Here is a 19,634-nt window from a genome sequence, read left to right as displayed (position 1 = left end):
CTTCGGTCGCTTGTCGTGTTTTATTTTCCTTTATCATAAAAACAGGACGCGGAGCGTTGTCTACCTATTATACATCCAAACAACAGATATTTTCCTCTTTTTTCCACAATAATGGCCGTTGTTCACAGTTAACTGTTCAACACACTTCCAAAAATGGTTGTTTTTGTGTTTGACAATGTGCGGCGAAATGGTTATTAAACTCCTGTTACAAGCACGACGATCCAGGTTTATTTGACATCATCGCACTTCTCACAATCACACATCCACGGAGACTTGGCTGACCTGCTGACAAGTCAGTGCCTGGTCTTTGTTCGACCTAGGAGGACCGGGCCACTGCAGCGAGTCTAGTGCGCGCTCCAGGTTTGCGCTTTTCTCATCGTTTATACACAAAGACGCGCACCACACCATTCTTGGCACAAATGTGAACGTGAGGGGGTGAACAACCGGGGCCTAATACTAAGTCAGCCCCTGGTTTCGTGCGTTCTTCCAGCCGCCGAGACTTCTTTCTCGTGTTTTTCGGAGCGCCTAGCGGCCTGGTTCCTCATGTCAGAGAGGCAATATGGCGCACGGAGTTCAGTTTGACAAGAGAGGCCGTGTGGCTGTTTGCGCACAACAATCATCTCGTTCTGTCGACATTCTTTAACGTTTTTAACAGACACCAGGCCCAGTTCCTCTGGTCAGACGCGACTAAACCAGAAATAATGAAAAAAGACGCGTGGAACCTGGCCATTTTTATTCAGTAGCCCACTCATTTGTTTGAATTCATAGCGTCGCGCACCAGATATTATTATACCGATATTGATTAGAAACTTCACCTGGACGTGCGTGTACGTGCGTGCGCATCTATATGTGCGCGTGTGAGGGTGAGTGTCACGGCCCTGTGCAGACGGGGGGTTGGGTAGCGGTGCCGATTGGTTGCTGCTCTCCAACACAGTCAGTCTGGGCTTGTTTTACCATAACCAGGGGCACTTCGAGAGCAGGCAACAAATATCATGCCAATAAGCTGCTGCAGCTGCTAGGAGATCGGTTATGGCACACCGAATCCCGCCGCTGCGCGGTGTTGCAGCGTAATGGACATTTACTTGTGATTTTTGTGTTTAATGTGACAGTTTTTCAATGGGCCGCCGCTGATGAGGCTGCTGAAGTGCAGAGAATGAGACTGCCTCGGCCTACTACCAGGGCTGCTGCAGCTGGGATTGTGCAGATCCGCTTTCACAAACCGGGAAAAACACTCGCTTTGTACCACACACTCTCACACCCGCCGCTGGCTTCACGACCCGCCTCCAAATGGTGAGTTTCTCCCGTTTTTTCCGCGTGTTGTTGATGTTGGGAACTTGTCGATGTGGTCATTTTTGGGTGAGTTAGCAGCTTCCTATGTCGCCGTGTTGCCGTAGCTTGTTTGTGTGAGCCTCCCAGTGTCTCAGATCGCTCAGTGTCACCACCTCTGCCATAGTCCCGGCCGGCCTCCTTTCACTCCTCTGCTCCCCCGATCGAAAAGACACACGGTCGTCTCATCAAGCGGTATCATTTAAAACCAGTTTGTGAGTAAATATGGCCGAAGAAGAACCGTATTCCGGCTGTGTTTTGTGTTACCGGCCTCTAGTATGGAGGCCACGCAGTGTCGACTCAGGAGTGTGCGCGCCGGTGCGTACGTAAGTGTACGCACAGACCGTGGCCGAACCTTTGAAAGATTATTACAATCGATGTGATTTCTGTTCTCTTCCTCTGTTTTATGCTTGTGCGTGTGAGCGTGCTCTGTTCTTTAGCACAAAGTACCAGCTTAAAAACCTGACACAGATTTGAATGAGAAATTTGAATGGCACACACACTCAAACCAACCCATTTCTCTTTCTGTTGACAGGATCTAGCAGAGACGACATGAATCAATCATACAGACCATCTGTTAGGGTAGGCTCGGTGTATGGCTCAGGCCAGACAGAGCGGAGGCCCCTCAATGGTCTTGTAAGCACTTCCTATGGAAACCAGTGTGGCGTGGTGAAGCGGGGGTCCGATCCACTGTCGGCTTTGCAACTGCCGTCGCCCAGCGCCGCACAGCCGGCCGGGTTCCGGAACAGCCAGCCCAAGCGAGCCGACTGCTACAGCCAGCTGAAAAGGGTGCCGGACCTAAACCGCGTGGTCATCAGAACTGACTCAGACCGCCGCGACCTCGATTCCAGGACCGACTTTCACTGTGCGAGCCCGATCAGTGATGCAGAGTTTGACACGCCTTCGGTCCTGTTGCCTCCTTCTCCGGGCAGTGATGACGTTGAGCCGCTGGAGCCCCTGCAAGACGTAAACAGAAATGAGTTCTCACATCGTGGCCTCGACGGCTTAGGACACTGTTCACCCATCCCCAATGGCTACCTGCATTTTGGGTCCACGCTGTTTGACAGCAGCGACATTAAGGAAGAGCAACACTCTAGCAGGGGGGACCTGGCGCCTTTCTACCACTCCTCAAGGTCAAGTCAGGGACAAGCTGACACTGACGCCGATGGCTCGAGAGCAGAAAAAAGAACATACAAACCAACTTTATTTAATCTGATGTCTAAAACCATCTCTGAACTTAACCCGACACTAAGTCCCAGCGCACTGCCGGAGATCACGATGAGAGACGGGTGGAGTCTGGGCGAGGAATGTGACAGCGATGGTGAACTGAACTCTCCCATCGATCCTGGACTTAATTCACCTACGGGGACCAAATCTACTGTACGTACAAAGAAAGCCCATTTGCTATATTTGTAAATACACACATTTCACATGAATAAATGTTACTAATGGAAGCAACAATATCATAGTTTAGTACGTAAACCACAAATCCTCTGCCCTTTCTTTTCAGTCTTGAACATATAAATAGACCACAACACCATTGTTTCTTTCCTCCAGCTTTACATTATTCCTTTCGTTCTTGTTAGTCCAACAGCCCCAAGAAAAGGCCTCTTCCTGTCGTGAAATATGTGAAAGGCGACTTGGTGTGGGCTAAATTCAACAGACGGCCTTGGTGGCCCTGCCACATATGTGACTCAGACCAGGGGACCCACACTAAGATGAAAGGTGAGTGTTCATTCATAACTCAATACCAAGTTAATTACAGTATATAGTAGTAATATACTATAGTGGTAGTAACGGTGATATAAGCAGAGCATGGTTTTCTGTTATTTTGCTTCAGATCCCAGTCCTCGTCCTTGCCGGGTGTATTTCTTGGAGACAATTGGAGAAATATTAGAACGTGCTTGGGTACCTGAGAGCGCCATCCTCCCCTTTAAAGGAGGCCATGAGTTTAAAGACTTACCTGTGCTTAGAAGGAGAGGGAAACAGAAGGAGAAGGACTACAAATATACGGTAAATTAATTCGATTACCTGGGGGGGTGGAGATTTGTGGCGATAAGTTTTTTAAATGTTGTTTTTGGTGACAGATACCCAAAAGTCTTCTGACCGCGTGGAAGGTCAGCGTGGCGGAAGCTGAATATCTGCTCCCAGAGCGACAGAGGAACACTGAAAGTGTCCTTCTGCCGTCTGTCAACGGAGAGGAACGCGTCCCCAGTCCAGTCCCACCTGAGAAGACACACAAACTCCCCTCTTTTACCGTGGACTCCCGCACAACCCACAACGGTTCCCCACCAAATCCCCATCCTGTGAAAACCCCAGCTGCACTTCATTCTAACAAGAACCAACCTTGTAAAAAGAAAAAGAAATGTTTGTCGGACATATTTGGTCACATGATCGGTGGATCCAAAGAGACGTCTGTCATTAAGGTTGTCGATCAGTTTCATACGACAACGTGTGCACTGACAGAAGAGTCCGGGGACTCGCCGTACGCCGACCTGGAATCGGTTCCGATGCTGCATCGTCCTAAACGTGCTGCGGTCCCTCCAGTACAAGCTGCACACAGACCGGTCAGAAAAGACCATGGTTCTGCTCAAGTGAGAACGGAGTTTACAGACAAAGCGAACCCTTCTACAGGTTCTTCTTATTCCCCTGACTGTCTGACAAACAGTCTGCCATCTAACCATCTTGAGCAGGGCGTCAGCAGCTCCAGTGACATCACGTCCGGTTCGTCTAAAATGCACTCGGCGACTTTTCCGGCCAGCAGTGGCCTGATGACGAGAGCCTTGAAAGCAGAGGAAGACACAGATCTCAAAGAGGCCACGCGCCAGAGCTCCACACACGTCCGTGCCAAACTTAGTCCTCTCACTCCTGTTGACGCATCTACCGAACCGGATGTGTTTCTGAGCTCGGAACCCCCCAGCGGCGCTCCACACACCTCTCCGAAACGGCGAGCGAGAAAGCCAGACAAGAAACAAATACGTAACGGCTCCTTGACGGCGCCAAGGATTACAGAGTCGAACGTCCTTCCTGATCAGCCTGTCGAGATCAAGGCTGAGAATGTTCCACAGCCCGTGTCATCATCTTCTCCACCTTCTGTGTCTTCGGTCGATGGTCTTCAAGATGTCAAGGAACTAATGTTTAAATCTCTAGTGAAGGAGGAGAGCAGCAGCTCAGACTTATCTGTATTTCGGCCAGATGCTAATTATAAATTCAGCACCCTTCTGATGCTACTGAAAGACATGCACGACACCCGAGAAAAAGATGGAAAACCGTTGACTCTCCCACCGTCTCCGGTTCTGATTAAGGAGGAGCCTCTGGTTATCCCCACAGCTGCAGGAGGAGGCCGTGGATCTTGTGATGGGTTGACTCGGGGGATCAAAGTAGAAACTGGGCAGGCAGAAAGAGCCACGGTGCTCCGAAACAGTAGAGTAAAATCCAAGAAAAGGACCAAACCCATCATGAGCTCGGAAAGTTATAATTTTCAGGACTTCCCCACCAAATCTCTGATAGAGAACCCTGACAAACGACACAGAAAGCGGAGATTACCAGCGAAAATCAAACCCGTCATCCCGGGTCTTTCTTCTGATTTGGCCAACTTGGCATATGGCAGGGAGTACGTCACCGGCCATGCTGACTTAGCCGGTCCCTCATCTTGTCCTCCCGGCGTTTCTGATACCTCAGCCAACTACCTCGATAAGAACTGTGGACCTTCCACAGTGGCTCCAAAGAAGCGGTGGCAGATGGTTGAGGATGATGACAGTAAGAGCAAAGTTAAGAGAAGAGTGTCTCTCGAGATGAACGGGTCCTTCATAGCATCATCGCCAGATCTTCATCCTGAAGAAGAGAAGCAGGGAAACAGCGACTCATTCTTCTCAGAGACTAATTACAGCACAGCTGGTAAGGGGGAAAAATCCTGCTGTTTAACTTTTAGCAGGTTTATAGGGAATTTATCTGTTGTGGGCTAGATTTGTGGATTTGGATGCATTGAAATATTAATCAATAGTGAATAAAATTCAATATTCCAAAAAATACATCCATATTTAAGGGGAGCTTTAAATAAAAGTATTTACCAAGAGGACAAATTCACTGTACATGTATGGTTTTGCAGGAAATGCAGAGAGCAAGCGCTTGCGAAAACCAACAAAAAGGCTGCTTGAATCAGCCGAAGAGTACGAGCAAATATTTGCCACCAAAAAGAAATCAAAGAAGAGCCCCTCAGAGTCTTCCACTTCGGTAAGATGCTCCTTATCCCAGTTGTCACCAGATAACCACGTGACCTTAAATGCATCGTCAGACGTTTTGCTTTTATGTCCTCAATCGGCGGTTTGAATTTATGTGCCTGCACAGGAAACATCGGGGCCCACACTGCTCCACAATCTCGGTGCCGGACTTGAAGCTGTTACCTCGACCCCATCTCATGTTGTAGCTGTGGACGCGTCGTCGGAGCACGGTCCCTCAGAGGATGAGGTCTATTCTGTAGTATCTTCAGTATCTCCAGTCAAAACACAACCTCCTCCAAACACAGACGCAGAACAAGAACCCCATTTGGCTCCTAAAACTGGTAAATGTTCATTGCTGCTGTATGTGTCTGTAAGTATCCCCATAAACATTTTGCCTGACGTTTTGTCTTTACTTAACGCAGGACTGTTACTTCAGGAGCAAAAGAGACCAAGGAAGCCGTCACAAAAAGTGCTAGAATGCACCATAGAGGAAGTAGCCGTTGGTCCGGCCAAGAAAAAGGTAACAGTATGAAAGTTTGTTAAATGGAAGAAAAATGTTTAATGCCTTCCTCCATCTGTTTTCCAGGAGCTGAAGCGACCGAGGGGAGATTCCGATCAGATCAGATCTGAGGTCAAGGTGTTACTCGATAAAGCACAGGTGTGACAGATGTGCAGTCTGAATGTTTGTTATGATTCTTGTACATTCAGTGCAAATCTACAACCACGTGTGAAACTTCATACTGTATATGACAGGCTGGGTCTCTGAGAAAAGAGAAGCCGTCGTCTGGTGCGCCTTCTGCTCCTGTAGCTGCCTCCCATTGCTCAGAAAGTGAGGATCTCCTCAACCTCACACCGCCGCACCACTCCCCCAGCCCTGGATGTTCAGACATCCCCAAGCCAGAGTCAGACCTCGAGCCCTGCAGTGCTGTGGACCAACAGAACCTACACTCTGGAGCGGTCACTCCCAAACCTGAGGTACGTCTTGTGTGTTCAGCTGGCTGTGATTTTAAGAGCAAAAGTGATCTGTGAGTAAAGCCCTGTGTGATGACTTTTTTTTCTTTTTTTTTTTTACATTTCACTCTAGGTGCTTTCTACTGGCTTGATTGACAGCTTCACTTCTCAAATTGACATAAAAGGGAAAATCGGACCTACATCTTTAAAAGAGAATGTCTGTCAGGTGAGAGTGTCCATATTTTTCTCGCTCAACACTAGTGGGAATTTTTTTTATACACTTTTATCATGAAGGAAAAAAATGATTAGACACATATGTGATTGTGTATATGTATATTCCTGGAGGTGTGTGAGAGGACGGGGGACCTACTGGCCTGTGATGGTCACTGTTACGGAGCCTTTCACCCTCAGTGTATTGGCCTGTCAGCAGCCCCTAAGGGAAAGTTCTTCTGCCGTGAATGTAGCTCCGGTGGGTGTGCTGTCTCAATTTAATATTATCATAAAACGTTCTTTGTGTTGATCAGAACTGTCTGTTGCCCTCAGGTGTTCACTCGTGCTTCGTGTGCAAGACGTCCGGTAACGGGGTGAAGCGATGCATGATACCACTGTGTGGGAAGTTCTACCACAACGACTGTATTACGGCCTTCTCGGCTACACAGCCTCATAACAAGGGTCTCCGCTGTCCCCTGCATGTGTGCCTGTCCTGCCACATCAACTACCCGCACAGTAACTGTTCTAAAGGTCGGCTTTGCTTTTGGATTGATGTTGAATCAATCAACAATGTATTTGAATACATCTGTCTATTTACATGAAACCCAAGGCAGCAACTCAGTCAAGACTCTGTGACTGTTGTATTTTCATTTTACCTGTTTGCATAAGCTTCAAACATCTCTTCTAATCCTGTAACTATTAAACTTTCAGTTTCCTTTCGCCATTTGTTAAGTGTCAGCAATTCTAAAATAGAAGTGGCTGGTGGTAACTCTGGCATTGTGGCTCCTGTTTTATTAGATATAGTGTTCTCTTGGACTTTTGCCATTTGTTTCTGCTATTAAATACATGTCGAGACCTGCTTTTGTCGTAAAAACAAAGGAAAAATTACAAATGTCCCTTCTGTTTTTGTCTCAGGTCGGTTGGCTCGGTGTGTGAGGTGCCCCGTGGCCTATCATGCAAATGACAACTGCATGGCAGCGGGCAGCTTGGTGCTGGCAAACAACAGTTTTCTCTGCCCGAGTCACTTCACGCCACGCAAGGGCTGCAAGAACCACGAACACATCAATGTCAGCTGGTGTTTCGTCTGTTCTGAAGGTAAGTCTCATCCTGCACTTTGTGACCTATCAAGAGATCATTTTTGGTGTTGATCATATATAGAAAGACTGAAACACAAACAATTTGGCTACAAATTTTTTTGGCAGTTTTTTTCACTGAAATGAGGAACATTTTGTCGGAACATTGCATTTGCATCTTTCGGCACCAATACGTCATTTGTCGTACAGCTAATGAAACCAGCAGTTTCGGAGTTCAGTCAGTGGTGCTGGAGATGGTTTCATGTTAACTTGCAGGTGGTAGCCTTCTGTGCTGCGAGTCCTGTCCTGCTGCATTCCATCGAGAGTGTTTGAACATAGAGATGCCACAGGGAAGCTGGTTCTGCAATGACTGTAAAGCTGGAAAGAGGCCACGATTTAAGGACATCCTGTGGGTCAAGTGGGGTCGCTTCAGGTCAGGCTCCAACACGGCACATCCCACCTCAGCTGGATTTGCATAACTGAAAGCTGACCTAATTCTCCAGGTGGTGGCCTGCAGAGGTGTGTTTGGCCAAAGATGTCCCACATAACATCCTAAAGATGAAACATGATGTGGGAGAGTTCCCTGTGCAGTTCTTTGGCTCCAGAGACTTTGTGTGGACGTATCAGGCCAGAGTCTTCCCGTACATGGAGGGTGACACCCACAACATAGAGACAATGGGAAAAGGTGCAGATGCAGTCTACAAAAAAGGTATGTATCAAAGAAAAAAACAAAGATGTTAATTTCTGAATGAATAAGGTGGGATAATCTTCTCATCACTTGATATGTCTTTGCCTTCATGATTAAAAGTAAGCACAATCAAATTTTCTCCCCATCTTTAAAGCCCTGAGTGAAGCAGCTGAACGCTTTAAAGAGCTTCAGGCTGAAAGGGTGATGAGGCAGCTTCAAGAAGACAGAAAGAATGATAAGAAACCTCCACCATACAGACACATTAAGGTATCATCTTGGATGCAGCTGCTTTTTTACTATGAAGATAAAAGTTCCCTTAAACTGACCGCCTCCATCTCCCAGGTGAATCGTGCCATCGGAAAAGTGCAGTTCATTACAGCTGATCTGTCGGAGATTCCACGGTGTAACTGCAAAGCATCTGATGAGAACCCCTGCGGCGTCGACTCGGAGTGCATTAATCGCATGCTCATGTACGAGTGCCACCCGCAGGTGTGTGCTGCGGGGGAGCGATGTCAAAACCAGGCCTTCACAAAGCGCGAGTACACGCCTGTGGAGATTTACAGGACGTTGTCCTGTGGCTGGGGTTTACGCGCAGTATCGGACATTAAAAAGGTAAGAAGTTGATGAATGTAGGCAACATTCAGGTTATCCTCTCTTTTTTATAATCTCTCCTTACATTACTTCGCAGGGAGCATTTGTGATTGAATACGTGGGAGAGGTGATCGATGAGGAGGAATGTCGAGCCAGGATCAAACATGCTCAGGAGAACGACATCTTTAACTTTTATATGCTTACACTGGACAAGGTGATTCTCCACTAGATGCCCAGACAACCAAAAATTTGGTTAAAATATGCCCAACATGGCAACTACACTTGACCACAAGAGAACAACGCATAAAGCAACTTAGCACAGAACCTGCCACTATGGCTAATATTAGACTCGTGCTCGGTGCAAATTTGTTTGAATTTTGCTTGCAGGACCGGATCATTGATGCCGGGCCCAAGGGGAACCAAGCAAGATTCATGAACCACTGCTGCCAACCAAACTGCGAGACTCAAAAGTGGACTGTGAACGGAGACACCAGGGTGGGGCTGTTTGCTCTGCAAGACATCCCAAAAGGTTTCTTCTGCAGTTTTATGCAGTGTAGAGTGAGGGAACCAAACACTTGCCTGACTTGAATATAACATGTATTTAAAGGGAAGGAGCTGAATTTCAACTATAACTTGGAATGTCTTGGCAACGGAAAAACTGTGTGTAAATGCGGAGCACCCAACTGCAGCGGTTTTCTGGGAGTCCGGCCAAAGGTAAAAACCTGTCTTCTAACAGCAGCAGAAAATTATCCCTGTTTAAATTTGCACCTCAGGACAGCAGTTTTCTAACCTTTATGGTTTTAACTTCATTAGAACCAACCATCAGCTGAGAAACTAAAACTGAAGGAAGGAAAGAGGAGGGTCTCCATGAAGAAGAAGACAAAACAAGAAGTGACCAAGGAGCGTGAAGACGAGTGCTTCAGCTGTGGGGATGGGGGTCAGATAGTGTCCTGTAAAAAGCCCGGTTGCCCCAAGGTCTATCATGCTGACTGTCTGAACCTGGCCAAGAGGCCTGCAGGCAAGTGGAAGTGGATCACTGGTTGTTGAACATCAGACATGGACAGACTGCTGCTGCTCTGGCTGTCTTCTCATTTCAAATGGATAAATGCTGCACTGCAGACTGAATCCAAAGGCTGCTGCCTGCTGTAGTTTTAGTGAAATTGATTTTCAAATAGGATTGAATTAAGTTCAGCTGCAAAAAACCAAAATATGTACTACAGATCGTGAATCAACAATCTATTAGTGGATTTTTAAAACATGTTTGCCTAAACCTTTTGTGGTGGTTCTGGTTCCAGGGCGGTGGGAGTGTCCATGGCACCAGTGCGACATCTGTGGAAAAGAGGCAGCTTCATTCTGCGAGATGTGCCCCAGCTCGTACTGCAAGGAGCACCGTGATGGGATGCTCTTTATCTCCAAGCTGGATGGCAAGTTGTCCTGCAGCGAACATGACCCGTGTGGCCCCGAGCCGTTAGAGCCAGGGGAGATCCGTGAATATGTGCCCAACATGACCTCTGTGAGGCCCAAGAACATGCCCCCGGCCATCTCCATGGTTCCAGTATCCAAAAGCTGCAGTCCCGCTCCCACAGCATCACTACCGACTGAGCACAGGCCACCTCCTCGGCTCTACATCAACACAAAGACCGCTACCTCAAGCTTTGTCCCCTTCAAAAGGTCCTACCTCACAGATGAAGGTGATGAAGGTGATGAAAAACCAGTCTCCGCCCCCTCCTCCTCCTCTTCCTCAACAGAAGAAAGGGAGGATGGTGAGGTAGAAGATGGTGAAGTGTGTCAGTTGGAGGTGGAAGAGGATGATGAGGAGGAGGAGGATGATGATGAAGATGAGGAAGATGATGATGATGATGATGAAACTGGGGAGATGGAGATAGTGGAAGAGGAAGAGTTACTGTATAGTGGGGACCTGCTGGAGGACAACAGCAAAGAGGACACTGGAGGTGGGAACGTCTTTGATGACTGGAGTGATTACGTAGATGAAGAAGAGGATGGAGAGGTGGAAGATGACGAGGATGAGTGGAGGATGGTGGTGGATGAGGATAAGTGATTGACTCATCACTCTTTCAGAACCTCTCAGCAAAGACTCAGTGATATTTGAAGGACAACAAAAAAAACATGTAAAAACAAGAACAAGAGTTTGATATTTTTGGTACCTATATGAATGCAACGCTGACTTCATTTTGGTACCACGTTGCCTTCTGGTCCTCAAACCGTGTCGGTGAGGATTTGTACTGGTGCTAAAGCTTGAGGACTGACCCAGTCCACCTCTTTATACTTCTGTCAGTATGTTTATACATGTCTAGTGCTGTTACCTTCTTTTTGTTTTCAAGTGTTTACATTTTTTTTAAATGTTCAGAATATAAGAGAAAAATGTGACCAAACTCTGGAAATAATGGCATCTTTTGTTGCTGTTACTGTCTTAACATTGTCTTTCCTAATAAGGATGATCAAAAAATTGTCTCATCGTGTTTTAGTAAAGCACAAAGAAAGCTTGATTGTTCTGATTTTAAAACAATAAACCGAATGGAGACAAGAGGTTTAGATTATGATATCACTACAATAACAGTAATTCTCCTGATCAAGTAGATCAGAATTTAGCACTAGCAGCACGGTGAAATAAAATCTCTGGTCTCTAAATGTGTTACAGACATTACTAACACTTGTTTGGCATCTCTCAGTGCAGCCTCTGTCAATTAATTTTACTTATTTTAAAATTATTCTTAACCATCAATACTAGCTTATATGGCACATTGTGTCCTTTTTAAAGTATACATTTTCAAAGCAGGTCTTAAATGACAATCTGCTGATTGCATATTATTTTTATCAGAAATATCAGGAACTTGTTACTATGAAGTATCCATGAAATTTTAACTGTGCATATAATGTCACTTATTTGAGGTCTTGGGTAGCTACATTTTTAAGTGCTCTGTTAGCATTATTGGCTGGTTGCATAGTGTTTTGTTCTCTTACAGCCACTTTTTAAAAAATCGTAAAATGTTAATCAAGAGTACCGGTAATAACTAATACATTGACCTTATGAGTCAATACGAAGACAGCATTGGGAATCGTCCCTCGCTTTCTAGGAAATCCTGAAGGTGTCGCTGTCGCGCTTTGTCAAAATGATCAACACCATAGAAGAAGAAGGCGAGTGACGTCAAAGCCATCCATGTGAAATGGCGCAGGCTTCGTTTTGGTAATAACAAGCTTGAACTCGAAATTATAATCTAATTGTGCAAAAGAAGGAGCACTGCAGTAGTATTTGTTGGAATTAATTAAGGTAAGTGGTGTATTGCCGGTTTATTACAGATATTAAAAAACAGTTTAACTAAGCTTAATATAGCTTAGCTTGTCTCAGATAACTTTAACGTTTTACAGGCCATTTCTATTTTTACATGACTAAGTGTTAATTGATTGATTGATAAACGTATCGCTATTGAATAAATACAGCCACGTTATTTTGTAAGAAGAACTAAAGTTGTAGTTTTACTCCTGATTTTTGAATGTGTTGGTTATTCGGACTTGTAACGAGTCTAATCGCTCTTTGGGCTTATTTTCAAAAAAATGAAACTAATGTGTCATTTTGCTTTCACATGAACACTTTTTAACATGGACTGTTACACACCCCCATTTTCTTTGTGTATGTTGTGTATATAAATGTTAATAAAACTTCAAAACAACATTATGAACCACATCAACAATTACTTGTCTTTCCATGTGTTTAAAACATAACCCGATACCTGTACAAGTGAAAATATAATAAGGATAATTGCGTTACTGACTGCTTTTTGACTGTGGTTAATGCTTGAGAATTGTGTTAATTGCAGGTCCAAACATGACAGAACAGACTACCACCAGTTCTGAAGGGATTGTGGGCCTGGATGAGCCCAAGAAGATGACAAGGGAGGACTGGAGGAAGAAGAAGGAGCTGGAGGAGCAAAGGAAGCTTGGAAATGCTCCAGCAGAGGTGGATGAAGAGGGAAAGTAAGTTGTAGATGAGGAACTGCATATGGGATGGATGTCAGGTACTAGGAATAGTGATTCAGTTATCAGTGATTGGTAAAGTCACAATATTCCCTGTTCAATTTTCTCATAGTTACAATCTGTAATTAAACAAATTCACATTAAAATATGCCTAAACTGTATAATCTGACTGTGGACAGTCGTAGTTCAGCTGTGAAACCCTTTTTTAAGTTTTGTTTGGAATTGCCTGTATTAGTTTCAGATTTCAAAGATGAGGGTTTGTTTCACTCCTTTACAACTGTTTAAAGATGTCTTTACAAAATAGTTCTGACATCTAGCTTTACAGGCACACCTACAAGTACACCGAAATATAGCAGTTAAAAACTTTTCTTATATAAAATGTATAATAGTAATTGTGTATTAAACTATTGTAATGTTAAATGCTACACACACACATTATTATTGTGTAAAATATCAGTGCTTCCTTTTTTTTACCAGGGACATCAATCCTCACATCCCACAGTATATTTCGTCTGTGCCATGGTACATCGACCCTTCTAAGAGGCCCACCCTAAAGCATCAGAGGCCACAGGATGAGAGACAGAAGCAGTTCAACGCTATTGGAGAGTGGTATAAGAGAGGAGTGCAGGATGTGAGTGATTAGTCAGTGTGTTAGTTTGTGTAATTGTGACACGTGGAATTTAACAGCTACAATATTCTCCAAATAGAATTCTCTTGCGACCAAATTTCGAAAAGGTGCTTGTGAAAATTGTGGTGCCATGACACACAAGAAGAAAGACTGCTTGGAGGTAGAATGGTTAAAACAGTTTTTAAATAAAAATAATTTTGTATAAGTTGAATATGTGTTCTGACTTTCACTTTTGTCCCAACAGAGGCCCAGAAAAGTCGGAGCTAGGTTTACAGGCACAAGCATAGCACCCGATGAGCACTTTCAAGTAGAGCTTGATTTAGACTATGATGGAAAGCGTGACCGCTGGAATGGATACGATCCCGAGGAGCACCAGCGCATCGTGGAAGAGTATGCTAAAGTAGATCTGGTAAGCTATCTAAGGACGGGATGTTTTCCAACTCAGTATTAGTGAAAATGTTTAAAAGAAAAATGTAATTTCAGTGTTAATCAGACTTATTTTGTTTTGACAGGCTAAGAGAACTCTCAAGGCACACAGACTTCAGGATGAGCTGGCCTCTGGAAAACTGGACCAAACTGTAAATGTTTATTATTGTTACGACTAAAAGAAGAACTGGAAATTGATCATTACTTAAAATTCTTTATCTGCAGGAGAGGGAGCACAACAGCGAGGATGAGGATGAAGATAAATATGCGGATGACATTGACATGCCTGGTCAAAACTTTGACTCCAAGAGAAGAATTACTGTCAGAAATCTGCGTATCAGAGAGGACACCGCTAAAGTACGCAACTCAAAATATCTGAACAACCTGGCATATCCTCTTTTGTTTTGTCTTTTTTATGTACCGGTATATTCCCTGTTTATGTAAAAATGCTAATACAAACTTCTTGTATCTACTTTCACAGTACTTGAGGAATTTGGATCCAAATTCAGCTTACTATGATCCAAAGACTCGTTCTATGAGAGAGAACCCTTATTCAAATGCTGGCAAGAACCCTGATGAGTAAGTACACACAGACAACTGGCTGTAACTGTAAAAGTAATGACTGTTGCCCATCTCAACCTATTAGGGTCTAAATTTGGGATAGCATAGGGAACCAGACGGCAGGCCGCTGAAGCATAAATGGTGAATCCCATCTGCTTAGGAAGCACGTCCGCATTTCCCATAGTCTACTCAGAACTAAAATAAGCCCTTTAGAAGGTTCCTATTTGTCAGATATCAGCTACATTCCTGTTTTTGAATCATTTTGTCTGACAGAGTGGGCTATGCTGGAGACAACTTTGTGCGCTACACTGGGGATACGATCACCATGGCTCAAACACAGCGTAAGACTGATATTTCCATATTCTTCGCCACCTCGTTCATAAAGGCTTTGGTATTGTCACAATTCAACAGCTCTCATAATTCTACCAGTGTGATAGTGGAACTAGCAGGTTACTACTGTAGTTATTAAGAGTAACCTTCCATGGCTCACCGTAAAGATAATGAGAAACCGACTCTGATTTATTGGCATGTAGGAATACTTTTGATTTATTATTTATAGACTTTGAGGCATCAAACGTTCTTGTCCTGTTTGTGTTTGAAAATGATTTGATAATACTTGATCTTGTTGCAGTGTTTGCCTGGGAGGCCTATGAGAGGGGCTCTGAAGTGCATCTACAGGCTGACCCCACCAAGCTGGAGCTGCTCCACAACTCCTTTAAGGTCAAGAAGGAGGACTTTAAGGAGAAACAGGGTGATAGCATCTTGAAGAAGGTAAAGACATAGTTTAAGAAGATTAACTACTTTGAAATTGAATGAAGGCAGAACTCGTTTTGATGGAAGCAGAAAGGAATCAAGATTTGCACAGTTCAAATTTAGAGTGTATGTTCCTAAAACTTTTATGTCACATTTAGTACGGCGGTGAAGAGCACCTGAACGCGCCCCCGCGGGAGCTGCTCTTGGCTCAGACCGAGGACTACGTGGAGTACTCTCGTCATGGTGCTGTTCTGAAGGGGCTTGAAAAGGCCGTGGCTCGCTCCAAGTACGAGGAGGACGTTCTCATCAACAACCACGCAGTAAGGACAAAATGACAAAGGAGCCTGTGAGTTTTATTACATCTTTTTGTTGTAATTTTAAAAATAATGCATTTTCTTTAGTGTATTTGGGGTTCCTACTGGAAAGATGGCTACTGGGGATACAAGTGTTGTCACTCCATGGTGAAACAGAGTTATTGCACAGGAGAGACTGGAGTTGGGATCGTAAGTAAATGTCCTCGCGATTTGTGATCCTGTTTGAACCTTTTTAACTGAACGGCTATTTTCATTCTTTCCATAACCTGAAGAACAACTCAGACTGTGTTCCATTTGAAGAGAGTCTGACTGAGCCTCAGGAGGAAGAAGTACCCAAGTCCCTTTTGGAAGTAAGACTTTAGATGTTAATAATACTTGTTGATATTGGTAAAATAGATGAAAGTTTTAGGCACATAACAGCATCTCACTGCACTGCTTCAGTTCCATTTCCTGGTGTTTTCTATTTGGCTGTCTTAAAAACAAGCTTGTGTAAATGTCATCCGCAGATGCACCGGGATAAGATGGTGAAAGAGAAGAAGAAAAAGAAAAACAAAAAGAACAAGAACAAGAAGCACACTTCTGACAGCAGCGATTCAGAAAGTGAAGAGAAGAAAAAGGAGAAACTGAAGAAGGTATGATCATGTTTCTGTTTGTGCATCCGCTCGGGTGGATTTCTCTGGTTGACCTCCAGACGGTTTCCTCCTCTCAGGCGTTAGAAGCAGAGGACAAGAGGGTGAAGCAGGTGGACGCGCTGCTGCAGCTGGATGAGAGGAAGAGGCCGTACAACAGTTTGGGCCAAGTAAAGGCCCCCAGTGAGGAGGAGATGGAGGCCTTCCGCATGAAGCGCTGCCGCCCAGATGATCCCATGGCTTCATTCCTGGGCCAGTGACATCAGCACCTCTGCAGTCATCCAGACGTTCCTGAAGGACTCCGTGTGGTGCTACCAGAGCCCCAGCTCGGTGAAACCATCTCCCAGACTGTTGCGGCCAGCAAACGTCTTTTCTGTGATGTCTAAAAAGAGAGCCATGACAGAAAATATGGACATTTTCATTTTACACCTTTTTTTCTTTAATGTGATAAATGTTTCAGAAGTCATCCTCGGTGTAAACTGTAATTTGAGGATCAGTGCTTGAGGTTTTTTTGTATAATAAATGGATCTTATTTCTCCAAATGCTTTTCTTTGGGTCCAAACTGCTCCATATCAGTCAGTGTGTTTCTTTGCAGCCGAGCAGTTCCTGCAGCGTCATTATCTGTGAAACATTAAACGGCTTGAGCTGCTCCTGCTATTTCAGCTTCTTTCCAGATTTGTCCTCATGTTTGCAGCTAAAGACCAGGATAGAATTGCTTGTCTGGGGTCAGGCCCTGGGATTCTGGAAAGCGCCTTGAAACAATTTTGATTGTATAAGACGCTATATAAATAAAGATTGATTTGATTTGATTTAGAACGCTCAAATTCTTTCAATCATGAAAGATGGTGTTTGATAGACACTAAGTCATTTGTATTGGGTCACATGGTTCCAGTTAGACTGAAGCCTGTAGGCAGCCTTGCCCAGCAGCATAAGTATTTATCTGTTTCTGTGCTCTCGCAAGCGCGCGCAGCCAAGATCAAAAGCATTTCTGTGAGTTTCAAGCTGTGGTTTTTGTACTGGGTCTCGTCTTTTTCTGGTGCTTTCAGAAATAAAAGGCCTGTGAGGGCTGTGTTCTGTTCTGATTCACTGCTGCGATACTACTGCCCGGACATGAATGCGATGACATCACAGTGAAAGTATTTTCTGGCAGCGTTAACGGGGCGGATGTTATGAAGTCTGAGTCACTGCTTTGCACAGTTCTCTGCAGCGCCTCTTAAAGATAGTCACACTGGACAACCATGTGAGAAAGTTGGCATTCCGGGACTGAGCGGGAAAATGTACTTGTGTCGATCTTGTTTCTCAGCCGGTGAGTATTTTGGCTGTTTTTTTATGATTATCTGATGCACTTTGGAAAAAAACATGCGGTGTGTCTTGTTCTCCATATTTGTCAGGAAAACAGTTAGTCAGCATAACGTGGACCCAGCTTGATTCAGGACTCTCAGCTGCGCATGCTTGCACTCTGACATGGATCCCTTTCTTTAACTTCTGCGTGAATCAGTACTTTTTAGCTCCATTGTGAAACAGTTTATTTTGATGGCTCCGCAGTGACCGTCATGCTGCAGATGTGTGTGATGTGCTGCTTGCTGTCAGTCGCCTGCTCCCAGTCACGATACGCTTTACCAAAGAGAGGCCGGAACATCACTATCCACAGCTCACAGCTCATTTGTAGTCTCCCTGGCCCGGCGGGGCCTGATGGGAACCCTGGACCGCCCGGATCACCTGGGGCCATGGGTCCTATGGGGCCACCTGGGAAGGACGGCCCAGATGGAAAGGATGGAGACAAGGGAGACAAGGGAGATGCAGGTAGTTACTGTTGATGGGCTCCTCTTTGTGTCCTTTGCTGTAAATTAGAACTCCTAATTTACAGGTAATTTCATCAGAGCAAATGCTTTTTATTTATTATTAAGTCTATGAATAGGAACATAAATGACAATAGGGTGTATTATTTGTTTTTAAAATTCTATTATACCACATGTGATTGCAGGTGATCCAGGGAGAACTGGGAATCCAGGCAAACCAGGGGTGAAAGGCCGCGAAGGCGTCATAGGCAGAGCTGGACTGCGAGGGCTGAAGGGGCTACGTGGATCCACAGGGGCCGCTGGAACTAAAGGACCTAAAGGAGAGGCTGGTGATGTGGGTCAGGAGGGAGCTGCCGGACGCTGCAACTGTGGCACCGCGGCACGCTCAGCCTTTTCTGTGGCTGTCACAAAAAGCTACCCCAAAGAGCGACTGCCTATCCGCTTCAGCAGGGTCCTGTTGAATGAAGGAAATCACTACAATACCACTACAGGGAAGTTTGTCTGTGCCATCCCAGGGGTCTATTACTTTAGCTACGATATCACTCTGGCGAATAAGCACTTGGCCATCGGGCTGGTCCACAACGGACATTACAAGATCAAGACTTTTGACGCAAACACGGGGAACCATGATGTTGCTTCAGGTTCTACTGTTCTCCGCCTACAGAAGTCAGACCAAGTCTGGCTGCAGATCTTTTACTCAGAGCAGAATGGACTATTCTTTGACCCCTTTTGGACAGACAGCACCTTTACTGGTTTTCTTGTTCATGCTGACCAGGACTATCTCAACGAAGCTGATACAAAAGCAAATGCACAAGATGATAGTTAACATGAGAAACCTAATTTGTGTTTATTTGGCTTGACATTGGTCATTCTTTCAGATCAGCCTTATCGGGGTTTACACCTAAATGCAAATATGAGACGTGTTGTAGTCATTTCGTCACTGTGCCAGCAGAGGCCGCTCACGGATAGAGGAACATCTATTACAAAGGAAACGTTTAGTGCAATTCCTAAATTTTGCCAAAGGCAAAATCATCTGCCAAATTCCCTTAATTTCTTCGTGTCGATGTGGGTTGTTTTTTTTTGGACCCAATAACTTGCCTTCGTACCTGTGGCTGTATCCACGAAGTGACACGTACAGACAATATTTTAGATTTTTGCTTTCAGAAAATGATGACATCGATGTTTCAATTTATAAATATCACTATTGAGGAATTTAAATATTGTAGGAAGTGACCCCCCCCCCCCTCCACCGCAATATGACAGTTGTTGTTGTTTTTTTTAAAAAAAAAACATCAATATTAACTAATGCTATTATTTCTTATGTTATTTCTATTTGCCTTTAGTCTTTGTTTCCTTTTCAGGACGCGACGGTTATGATCTCATATCACAAGAGATGCATGCACAGGGAATTATTTGCTATTAATTTGCAAATAAGATATTAATGATTGTAACGATAAAAAAGGAAACCAAAG

General features: G+C 44.7%; 3 protein-coding genes across 6 annotated transcripts; all 3 read left to right on the top strand.

Moving 5' to 3' along the window:
* The first annotated feature begins 241 nt into the window (after positions 1-241).
* On the top strand, positions 242-11,604 carry nsd1a (nuclear receptor binding SET domain protein 1a). Of its 3 annotated transcripts, XM_011610710.2 has the most exons (24): positions 242-360; positions 1,110-1,290; positions 1,862-2,706; positions 2,913-3,051; positions 3,167-3,339; positions 3,414-5,223; positions 5,435-5,559; positions 5,674-5,887; positions 5,969-6,066; positions 6,133-6,204; positions 6,300-6,521; positions 6,631-6,723; positions 6,843-6,966; positions 7,041-7,238; positions 7,623-7,802; positions 8,057-8,213; positions 8,284-8,489; positions 8,623-8,735; positions 8,811-9,080; positions 9,157-9,273; positions 9,447-9,588; positions 9,667-9,773; positions 9,873-10,077; positions 10,355-11,604. In XM_011610710.2, the coding sequence occupies exons 3-24, from the start codon at positions 1,879-1,881 to the stop codon at positions 11,116-11,118; spliced, it is 6,357 nt and encodes a 2,118-aa protein (XP_011609012.2). In that variant the 5' UTR covers positions 242-360; positions 1,110-1,290; positions 1,862-1,878; the 3' UTR covers positions 11,119-11,604. The 3 variants fall into 3 exon arrangements, with proteins under 3 accessions (XP_011609012.2, XP_029703208.1, XP_011609011.2); XM_029847348.1 differs by lacking the exon at positions 1,110-1,290 and having other exon boundaries at positions 272-360; XM_011610709.2 differs by lacking the exon at positions 242-360 and having other exon boundaries at positions 871-1,290.
* A 587-nt stretch (positions 11,605-12,191) lies between these two features.
* Positions 12,192-16,901, top strand: slu7 (SLU7 homolog, splicing factor). Its single transcript, XM_011610707.2, has 15 exons — positions 12,192-12,348; positions 12,896-13,052; positions 13,530-13,683; positions 13,760-13,840; positions 13,925-14,089; positions 14,193-14,258; positions 14,332-14,463; positions 14,588-14,685; positions 14,941-15,008; positions 15,299-15,438; positions 15,579-15,740; positions 15,822-15,923; positions 16,007-16,084; positions 16,241-16,366; positions 16,444-16,901. Exons 2-15 carry the CDS (start codon positions 12,904-12,906, stop codon positions 16,621-16,623), a joined length of 1,701 nt encoding a protein of 566 aa, XP_011609009.1. The 5' UTR covers positions 12,192-12,348; positions 12,896-12,903; the 3' UTR covers positions 16,624-16,901.
* A 265-nt stretch (positions 16,902-17,166) lies between these two features.
* c1qtnf2 (C1q and TNF related 2) lies at positions 17,167-19,436 on the top strand. Of its 2 annotated transcripts, none has more exons than XM_003970428.3 (3): positions 17,167-17,669; positions 17,909-18,166; positions 18,348-19,436. In XM_003970428.3, exons 1-3 carry the CDS (start codon positions 17,639-17,641, stop codon positions 18,986-18,988), a joined length of 930 nt encoding a protein of 309 aa, XP_003970477.2. In that variant the 5' UTR covers positions 17,167-17,638; the 3' UTR covers positions 18,989-19,436. The 2 variants fall into 2 exon arrangements, with proteins under 2 accessions (XP_003970477.2, XP_029703227.1); XM_029847367.1 differs by having other exon boundaries at positions 17,755-18,166.
* Positions 19,437-19,634: the final 198 nt, after the last annotated feature.

The sequence above is a fragment of the Takifugu rubripes genome, chromosome 14 (genome assembly GCF_901000725.2).
Source record: "Takifugu rubripes chromosome 14, fTakRub1.2, whole genome shotgun sequence".
NCBI classification, from domain to species: Eukaryota; Metazoa; Chordata; class Actinopteri; order Tetraodontiformes; family Tetraodontidae; genus Takifugu; species Takifugu rubripes.
The sequence above is the reverse complement of the archived record's forward strand: the minus strand, read 5'-3'. Positions and strand labels throughout refer to the sequence as shown.